General features: G+C 42.7%; 1 protein-coding gene and 1 pseudogene across 1 annotated transcript; both read left to right on the top strand.

Moving 5' to 3' along the window:
* The first annotated feature begins 757 nt into the window (after positions 1–757).
* Positions 758–1127, top strand: LOC146989240 (leucine-rich repeat-containing protein 39 pseudogene; annotated as a pseudogene).
* A 46-nt stretch (positions 1128–1173) lies between these two features.
* Positions 1174–10270, top strand: LOC146989241 (leucine-rich repeat-containing protein 39-like). Its single transcript, XM_085775361.1, has 6 exons — positions 1174–1185; positions 2198–2354; positions 2440–2576; positions 3734–3879; positions 9917–10108; positions 10197–10270. Exons 1-5 carry the CDS (start codon positions 1174–1176, stop codon positions 9975–9977), a joined length of 513 nt encoding a protein of 170 aa, XP_085631487.1. The 3' UTR covers positions 9978–10108; positions 10197–10270.
* The last annotated feature ends 562 nt before the right edge of the window (positions 10271–10832 follow it).

Here is a 10832-nt window from a genome sequence, read left to right on the forward strand (position 1 = left end):
TTTTTCATTCTATGTGTAACTGACAATGTGAAGATAAATGGAAAATAAATCAAATCAAATAAATAACTTGTAATTTCACGAAAATGAGGATTTTCTCTTATATTGTAAATTTCAATTTTCCTTTATTGTCATCGAGCAATGAAGCACAACGACATTTATGTGCATCTCTCCCTAATAACTAGAGATAGATAAATAGATAAAAGATAAATATATAAATAGACAAAGAGTAATTTAAGATGCATAAAAAAACAAACACATTAATTTAAATAATACAAATAATAGATTAGGCCTTGTAGTGCCACATTATGTAATAAAGTTGCATTATAATGCAATAAATGTGTAATAAACCTTGTCGCATTTTGTTATAAGTTGTTACATATTGCATTAGTTACAAAATACAAGTGTTGCACTTTTTTATATAGAAAATGTAAGAATTTTGTGCAAAATGTAACATTAACGTTTATTTCAAAATGCAGCAAAGTTTATTACATATTGTGTTCAAGAATTTTATTACAAAGTGGCAGATTTTACAAAATATTACATCATGAGGTGAAATTAATTACATTATTACAAAATGCGGCCTCAATACAGGCCTCAATTAAATGAATAATTAAAAAAAACAATTTATTTAGTAAAATAGAAATGAAATCAAAGAAATTAAAATGTTTTGTGTTTGTTCCTCTGGTGATAATACGACAGGATGATCAGGAGGAGAGCGAGGCTGCAGCTCAGAGGTCAGAGGTCATCTTCTCGCCTGTCCCCCCGTGCGGCGCTGTGACGTCGTCGTCGTCGTGGTGACCATGGTGGGGGGCGTGGCGGTGTGCGGCTCCATCAGCTCGGTCAGAGCTCTGTGGGAGACCCGGATCAAGAGGAGGAGGGAGGAGCAGGACGAGGAGGAGCAGCAGAGGAGGAGGAGCGGCACCGAGCGGCGCTCCAGACTCAGCCTGGGGGTCTGGGAGGACCGGGCCCTTCTGGCTCGACTCAGACAGAAGCTGCAGACCGAGGACGGACGGCTGGTGCTCCGCATCGAGCAGGAGGAGTGGAAGGTATCAGATTATTGTCCTGGTCCAGTCTTCGGTCTGATGCAGGGGCCTAGCTTAGGGTTAAACATTTGGGGGGGAGGTTAAGATCTCTGTCTGTATAGGGATTTTTTTAAAGCAAAAAGGTCAGCGTATGCGTGGAAAAGTGCAAAATCATTAACTTTGATAAAAGGACAAGGCTTATTTGTCTCTTTATTTTGTCATTCCCATATTTGTTATAGTCGTAAAAGGTATTTCAGTCATTTATCAGCATTATTCTTAAACACATTTTATTTTGTTGTTCTGTTGATCAGTTGTTGTGGTGATTAACACGTTTATTCTGCTTATTATTAATTTGCAGATAAACTACAGACAATTTGTGGTTAAGGACTACGGCTATAGTCTGTGAAAACACTAACAGCATTGTGAACATAGCACATCACACCATGTCAATATGCAAAAACCCAATTTGATTCAGAGAGAAAACCCAATCAGTACTGAGACCAGGGCACCTCTGGCTCTAACCAATAGCAAATCAGCTGACTTGAGATAACACTTAACTTTTTAACTCAATGATATGACTATCAACTCCTCTGGACCTCGTTTTTTCTCCTTTTATATGATGAACCAGCCATTTAAGACTGTTTCTTGGTCTTGTGGCTCTTTTCATTATGTTTCTGAGCAGAATATGGGCTTGAATGGGAAGTTAGTGTTATATTTGAGGATTTTATATTTTTTAAAGTAACGCAATAGTTACTTTTATTATGTAGTAATTCAGGCTGCAACTAACGATTATTGTCATTATCAATTAATCTGTGGATTATTTAAACCATTAACCAATTAGTTGTTTGGTCAATAAAATGTTAAAAAAATTTTGAAAAACATCAACCAGTGTTTCTCAAACCACCAGACGATGTCCTCAAATGTCTTGTTTTGTCCACTAGACTCAGTTTATTGTCATAAAGGAACAAAGGAACCAGAAATATTCACATTGAAGAAGCTGAAATCAGAGAATTTGGACTTTTTTTCTTTAAAAACTACTCAAACTGATAATTAGATTATCAAAATAGTTGACGATTAATTTAATAATCGATTATTGTTTGATTAATCCAGTAATTTTGTTTTTTTTAATATCATAAATGACACCGTTGGTCTGATGTGAGTGTTTGTCTCTGCAGGTCCTGCCGGGCTGTCTGGTCCAGCTCAACCAGGTCCAGGAGTGGCAGCTCCACCGGACCGGACTGCAGAAGATCCCTCACTTCATCTCCAGCTTCCAGAACCTCCTGGTGCTCGATCTGTCCCGCAACGGCGTCTCTGAAATCCCCAAACAGATCGGTCAGTAGCCTACCTCCGACAGGTCAAAGACCGACCCTGTAGCCGGTCTCACCATGTGTCCTCCTGGTTCTGGTTCTGGTCTCAGGGATGTTGACGCGGCTCAGAGAGCTGATGCTGAGCTACAACCGAGTGCAGGTGGTTCCCGAGGAGCTGAGCGGCTGTGAGAGTCTGGAGAGACTGGAGCTGGCCATGAACCGGGAGCTGGACCACCTCCCTGACCAGGTACGGACCAGGGGCCGGATAGGAGTCGACTTAGGAGTGAATGCACTTAAAAGGTAGTTATAATCAGACTTTTAGTGGAGTGTAGGACTGAATCTTAAAGGAATAGTTGACCAAAAAATGAAATTCAGTCATTAGTGACTCCCCCTCATGCTGATGAATACTCCGGAGTAGTTTTTTATTCCTCAAAGTGCATCTGGAGACCCGGGAGGCCGGTTCCTAGTCCAACCAGAACTTTATATGAGAGTAATAGGGTCAGACACAAAAACGTCCATAAAACTACACAAAAACCATTTAATATTCCTCCACACTGCTCGTCCACTGCAATCCAAGTGTCCTGAAGGGAGATAGTCCAGAATTTACTCGAAACAACGTCATTTAGGCAAGTCCGGTCGAGAGCGCACCCCAGGCAAATTCAATCCAGGACTGTTCAGGCTGTAAAAATGTCCTAAATGACGTAGTTTCCAGTAAACTCTGGACTATCTCCCTTCAGGACACTTGGATTGCAGTGGACGAGCAGTGTGGAGGAATATTAGATGGTTTTTGTGTAGTTTTATGGACGTTTTTGTGTCTGACCCTATTACTCTCATACAAAGTTTTGGTTGGACTAGGAACCGGCCTCCCGGGTCTCCAGATGCACTTTGAGGAATAAAAAACTATTAATCAGCATGAAGGTAAGTCAATAATGACTGAATTTCATTGTTTGGTGAACTATTCCTTTAAGTGCTGGTCTCAGAGTTGAGTTACCACAGTACTATGTGCCGTAAACTGAATTTTAGATGATGTCACTTTCAAGTCGACCCTTATCTAAGAATATAGAAATATCTCAGTGAGTTAAATGGCCAATTGGATTCAACTGAAATCTACAAAATAATACAAAATATATACATTTCCCTCATCAAACTCATCAAATACACAATCCAACAACTCCACAACGCTCTGGTGGACAAGTTGTGACCTGCACATTCACCACGCTATGAGATAATAACACAACGTTACCACACAGAGTTGTTTTAGAGGGAAATACAGAGACTGCTTAATGAAAAACTGTCCCTGAAGGCAACACGTCACATCAGCGGTTTTGCACAAATTTACCTCTAAAACAACTCTGTCTCTGGTCCAGCTGCTGGTCTCAGGTCTGTTGTGTGTCCCCGCTCTAGTTCAGACACCTGAGGAACCTGCAGCACCTGGATCTGTCCATGAACGACTTCACCGGCATGCCGGACTGCGTGGTCGCTCTGCCGGCGCTCGAGTGGCTCGACATGGGAGGAAACCGCCTGCAGTGTTTACCTGAGGACATCCACAGGTGGGTGGTGGAGACACAGTGTCAGCCCCCCGCACTCTGTCACATTTATTTATACATCTATTCTTGGACTTTTGCCTACATATTTGTATTTACACACCCTGTGTAGAAACCAAGGGAGTAGGTTTGATTTTGACATTGGTGGGGACACAAAAGTACTCCGAGGCATCGCTCTTTAAAGGGATAGTTCAACATTTTGGCAAATTGGCCCATTGCCATAATCGCTATAGTCATAGCAGTAGGTTCATTACCTTTAATTGTAGGTGTAAGCTATTTTCAGTACGGCGGAGCGCAGCAGCTGGCTGCTCAGAGCTACGCTATGGAGGCTAAGGGAATTTCTTGGTTTCCCTCATTAAACTCATCAAATTCAACATCCCAAAACTCCACAGCGCTTTTGTAGACAAGTTGTGAGCTGCACAACCACCACGCTATGAGATAATGACGGAACGATACGAAACGGAGCCGTTTTCGAGGTAAATTCATACAAAACCGCTGATGCGCGTTGCGTTCAGGGACAGTTTTTCAGCAAGCAGTCTCCGTATTTACCCTGTATTTACCTCAAAAACGGCTCCGTTTCGTATCGTTCTGTCATTATCTCATAGCGTGGTGGTTGTGCAGGTCACAACTTGTCTACAAAAGCGCTGTGGACTTTTGGGATGTTGAATTTGATGAGTTTAATGAGGGAAACCAAGAAATTCCGTTAGCCTCCATAGCGTAGCTCTGAGCAGCCAGCTGCTGCGCTCCGCCGTACTGAAAATAGCTTACACCTACAATTAAAGGTAATGAACCTACTGCTATGACTATAGCGATTATGGCAATGGGCCAATTTGCCAAAATGTTGAACTATCCCTTTAAAGTTGATGTTTTTTGCATTTGCAATCATAATTTCATGTTACGTAGGGGTAACTAATGAGCAACTAATGAAAGACAAGAAGGCAACTTAGAAGAGTTCTCATTGCTCTGGCTGAAGTCAACTGTGCATCATCATGACTAACACATCCATCATTATTTAACCTCACCTGTGAATTTCCAGCCTCTCCTCCATCTCCTCCTTCTCTACCTCATCCAGCTTCTCCTTCTCTACCTCTTCCTGCCTCTCCTCCATCTCCTCCTTCTCTACCTCATCCAGCTTCTCCTTCTCTACCTCATCCAGCTTCTCCTTCTCTACCTCATCCAGCTTCTCCTTCTCTACCTCTTCCAGCTTCTCCTTCTCTACCTCTTCCAGCTTCTCCTTCTCTACCTCTTCCAGCCTCTCCTCCATCTCCTCCTTCTCTACCTCATCCAGCTTCTCCTTCTCTATCTCTCCTTATTCATCTGTTCTAGCCTCTCCTCCTCTACCTCCTCTGGTCTCTCCTTCTTCATCTCCTCCAGCCTCTCTACTGTCTGTCTCTGTCACCTGACAAAAATATGTTGATGCAGGACATATGAACAGATACATTAGGGATACAATGATCATAGAGTTTGATGGTACAGTTATTGCCTGAGGAAAAAGGCTTTTACTTTTACACACTTGTGTAATTTATTCCCCCCAAAATATGGATGTATAAAATTACATGAGCATCTGGAATCTGAGGTTTTTTTGTAGGCCTATTTTCCTGACCAATGTTCTTTTTTTTTTTTTTTTTTTTTAATAACTTTTAAAAAGTGTATCTGTTTGCCATTAAATATAGGCTTTTATTCATTATCTGTAGCCTATTGTTGAGGCTCGACAGTTAGATACCCTTGAAGTAACTTACACTTTGACTTACAAAGTGTCTTGTCCATTTTCCTTTTATTTGACATTATTACCAAGCACAGACCCACAGGCAGAGCGCGCACGCACGCAGACAGACAGACAGACAGACAGACAGACAGACAGACAGACAGACAGACAGACAGACAGACACAAACACAAATGTCCATGTAAATGACACCAATGATGTTAAAATCCGTCTAGCTGACGTGACCCAGGCAGAAGAAATGCCGAACATGATGAACATGTTGACAACTTACATTCGCAGTTGCAGATTGAAGCACCGTGACCTCCTGTCCCGTCCGACCAACGAGCAGGTAACTTTTACAAGCAGACGGAGTGACAGCGGGGACAGCCAATCACATGTACGTTAGCGAGAAACGGCAGAGCCAATCAGAGAGCGATATTCAGGTTAGAGGCGGGACTTCTAGCAGAGACTGACTGTTAACCAGAGGGGAACCCTCTGGGCCTTCAAGGTATTCAGTGAAGGCCTAAGAAAAAATATTGAAATATTGTACTACTATATATTTATTTTATTTATTTTATTTATTTTATTTATTTTATTTATTTTATTTATTTTATTTTATACAGTGAGTAACACACAAGTAATATTTTCTAGATCATTGTTATAAAGTTGGACTAATATTTCTTGGGAAACAATGGGTTAATATAATGAAACGGGAAATGGACCAATCACAATTTTTCTTCCAACGGTATCTGGGCAGTAAATCATCGACTCCCCCTGCAGGGCCTTCAGTGGCTGTGACTGAAGGCCCGTGTAATGCAAGTCAATGTGGGCATGAATTTGAGATTGACAGGTGTCTTAGCCAATCATATTCCACTGAGTTGTGGGCGGGACCATATCACGACATCTTCCGGGTATTCGCGAATACCCGGAAGCCGCCAAAATAGTGAGGGAGCGGGTTGCCAAGTCCGCTTATTATACGTGACTTTGGGCTTGTTTTTCTGTGAAGTCGCTTATATTGGTAGTCGTGGGTTGCGGGTTTTTGGGCTTGTTGTTAAAGTGTAGTTACTTATTTAGGGCTGCTTCCAGCTCCATGAGTTGTCAAGCAGATATTTTCGACATGTTATTTAAACGCAGGATAGTTTGTCCTCCTGCTGGATGTGTCACCCCCGTTCCCCCCGCCCCTCCCTCCACCCGTACACACACGGCACTTTGCCACGGTGACAACAACAACGAGATTGTCTGAATCTAGCGACTTTTCCGTTGCTGTTACAAACGTTTCTGGTTTGGAGACTCGGACGTGAAAGCACGTCATCACTGCTGTTTTCACCGAGCAGCGGTGCTGCCGCCCCCGTCCCTACAGCCCCACCGGCGGTGTCACGGAGCTGTCCCCGCTATGAGACCCGCTCCACGCCGCTGACACCCCCACCACACCCGTCTTAGAGCGACATACACAGCCTCAGTCACTACTCACCTCATCTACTGTGATGACACGGTCAATATCTATTCAATTGATAAGCCATTTTATTTATTGTTTTGGTTGTGCGTGGTTTTATATTTGAGTGCATCTTTTCTTAACAGAGGACAGGGTCTATTCTTGTTTTTGGTTGTGATTTTTATTCAAGTGCAATTTTTTGATTTTTGAAAATATAATATAATATATTCCATTTACAATGAAAAAAAAGTATTAAATAGTTAATTTGCATTTAATGTTAATGGTTCAAAGGATGTCAGGCCGACTCGCCCCCCACACATTTTTACCTCACCAAATCTGGCCCTCTTTGCAAAAAGTTTGGGGACCCCTGGTGTAAACCTACAATTTTATACCGGTAGTTTGATAGCCATTAAGGCCAGTGAAAAATGGCTGAGCATTTACAAAGAGCTTGTGCCTTTTTCCCATGTCACCTCAGGAGGTGTTTGTTTTATAGCCACTTTTGGCAGAAATATGAAATCTACAGTGAAATTCAACTGTGTCTAAGCTCAAACAAACACAAAAAACATTATCAAAAATACATCTTTAGTTGTTGAACAGCTCATGATTGACATTTTACTTTCATTCCAGCTAAACAAATAAGTGAATGTGTGATTTGCTTGTTTCATTTTTTCTTTTTAAAAATAAGTGATTCATGATAGCCAGCTTTTTCCAGAATCACCTTGTGTGTTGTGAAGCCAGTTAGGGCAAAGAAACATGTAATATGCCGACCATCCATGTGACAAGGCTCTGGCTACTATTTCTATTGCTATGTTAAATTTTTTATTGCTAGATGGTCCTATTGAAGGCCCAGGGTCTGGGTCCACGGTTCGCCACTGCTGTTAACCCTTTGTGTGCCATAATCATTAACTAAACACTATGGACAGCGGACACAGCGGCTGAATATTGGTAGGGACGTGTCCCTAGCGTCCCTACCCAATTCTACGCCCTTGGTTATCAGTAGTTTATAGAATGAAACACAAACGATCATTTTACTCAAACACACACCTATTGTTTCCCATACGTAGACCAATGTGGTGCAGCGCCACAGAATCAAGACCAAGACACAAATTGATTCTGCACAGAGAGAGAGAACCGAGCATGCATGCCAGTGGTGTGCGGTAAAAATGAAACTTACCAACCAGCTGCGTTTCCTATTAATTAACGAGTCTGTGGCGGCCCGTCTCTCACGTGCGCGCTGGTGCACACACACACAAAGACGGGTCAAAGTTTCCTGATCCGACTAAACAGTTCTGATCAACACAAACTGAGGGTTTGATCCAGATTAAAACAGAGACTGGATCACGTGATCTGGTTTTAGTTTTTGCAATAACCCGTTTTCAAGGTTTTATCCGATCAAACTGGGCACTTTTAGTTAGGGCCACGGGGCAAAGACAGCGAGGCTCTGTCCTCTGACTTCTGCAAGACACAACACTCGTTTATTGGTGTATTAATTCTAGGGCTGTCAGAGTTAACGCGTTAATCGCGATTAGATTAATTAAAAAAATTAACGCGATTAAATTTTTTAATCGCGGTTAATCGTGGCCCATTTTGTCCTCTGTCTGCTGGACTGGAGGACTGGAGTGTGGGACCTCCAGTCCAGTAGGTGGCGGTAAGGCACCTTCAAGTTGGTTGCTACACAAATATACACAGTCTAACATATATCCACAGCTCCATCCATTGATTTTTTGACGGCTTTGTTGTCAACAAATGCACATGGCCATGTATTGATTTTTTTGACAGCGTCGGTTGTCAACAAATGCACGTGGCGATGTATTGATTTTTTGACGGCTTCTGTTGTCAACAAATGCACATGGCCAGGCAGAGGCGTAGCAAAGTAAAGGGCAATTTCCACTGGATGCAATTTGTTTCAATTCTGTGTGAGTTTCATGCATCATGTGTTATGATTAGGTACTAGGCCTGCTAGGTCTGGTCTAAAAGTTGTTTGTCTAGAGATTATAACACTTTGGAGGGTTGAAAGTCCAAAGCGCCATATATAATATTTTTAATAGAGATTAATCGCGAGTTAACTATGGAAAAAATGCGATTAATCGCGATTAAAAAAATTAATCGTTTGACAGCCCTAATTAATTCACGTTTTTTGATAGGTATTATAGTTTTTGATCAATCACTGTTTAATGACCATGATCATATTTGGAGAAGTGTTGTGATTATAATGGGTGTGTATTGCGCAGAATGTTCAGGCTAGCGTGGGTGACATCATTTTTCTCTTTCCACGCTGCTTTCAGCCACAAATTACACTCTACACACATGATTTTTTCCACATTTGTACACAAACGTGTCCTCTCTCTAACAATGTGTTCATCGAAGCAGAGAGACTTACAAAATTTAAACTGTGAGCCTCTCATTGCGGCCAGGTCTCTTCCTGCCGCCCATTGACTCTAATACAAAGAGAAGCAGGAGGGACCCCTGTTTATAACTTGCAAGTGTTTCCAAAATATTTACTGTAGAAACACCAAAATCATACCAAAGTGTTCAGGAAATCCTTACGACGACCACGGTCTGCTTCTTTTTCTGATAGGAGCTACCATTTGGTCAGAATAAGCCCAAATGTGAGACCAGCGCAGAGGCAGAAAATAACCCTTTTTCTCTACATTTCGTATGTTTGTGTCACTGAAAACATCTGGCCCCGATAAAAAAGTTCTTGGTTTGAAAGTCTGTCCCAACTGAATTTGTAGCTGAATATCCATTTAACAGCAGATCAGACCTGTTATGTGTCAGATAATCATTAATCAGTTGTCATTGATCAGGTTTCCCAGAATCCGATCAGATCACTGGGTCTGGATCAGTCTGACCCGGTTACTTCACATCATTTATATCTAATCACCTTGGTGTGTCTCTTTGCCCTCAGGCGTCCCACAACATCGGGCTGGCGATGGACACGAGTCAGGGTCTGCTGGTGCCCAACGTGAAGAACGTGCAGCTGCTCAGCGTGTTCGACATCGCCCAGGAGCTGAACCGGCTGCAGACGCTCGGCGCCGTGGGGCAGCTGGGAACGTCGGAGCTGACGGGGGGAACGTTCACCCTGTCCAACATCGGATCAGTGAGTCCAGACGCCGCCGCTCTGAGGACGGAGACGGACTCTAGACCCGCTCTAACCACAACCTGTTTCCTCTGTGTGTGTGTTGTAGATCGGAGGGACGTACGCCAAACCAGTCATCCTCCCTCCTGAGGTCGCCATCGGAGCGCTGGGGAAAATGCAGGTGAGTTCCAGACTTTCCCACGACCCATGAACACACCACAGAGGTCAAGGTACTTAGATAAGCCAAGCCCCGCCCCCTTCCTGTGTGTGTGTGTGCAGGGTATATAATAAAAAAAGAAAGAAAGGTAATTAGAGTTTAAAGGGATAGTTCAACATTTTGTCAAATTGGCCCATTGCCATAATCCAGAGCAGAGCCGTGAGCTGCTCAGAGCTACGCTACGGAGGCTCATTATGGGATTTCTTGGTTTCCCTCATCAAATACACAATCCAACAACTCCACAACGCTCTGGTGGACAAGTTGTGAGCTGCACATTCACCACGCTATGAGATAATAACACAACGTTACCACACAGAGTTGTTTTAGAGGGAAATACAGAGACTGTTGATGAAAAACTGTCCCTGAAGGCAACGCGCATCAGTGGTTTTGCATGAATTTACCTCCGTCCAATCAGGAATCACAAAAACCACGCCCCCATTGCTCGACTCCAGCGTGTGCTTCATTGCAGCTGGAGACTGTTGTATGTATTGCACCACAAGCAGAACGATTGATATAACAGAGGGGCTA

This window comes from Trachurus japonicus, chromosome 4, assembly GCF_045865225.1.
Source record: "Trachurus japonicus isolate A0001 chromosome 4, Traja_1.0".
Taxonomy (NCBI): Eukaryota; Metazoa; Chordata; class Actinopteri; order Carangiformes; family Carangidae; genus Trachurus; species Trachurus japonicus.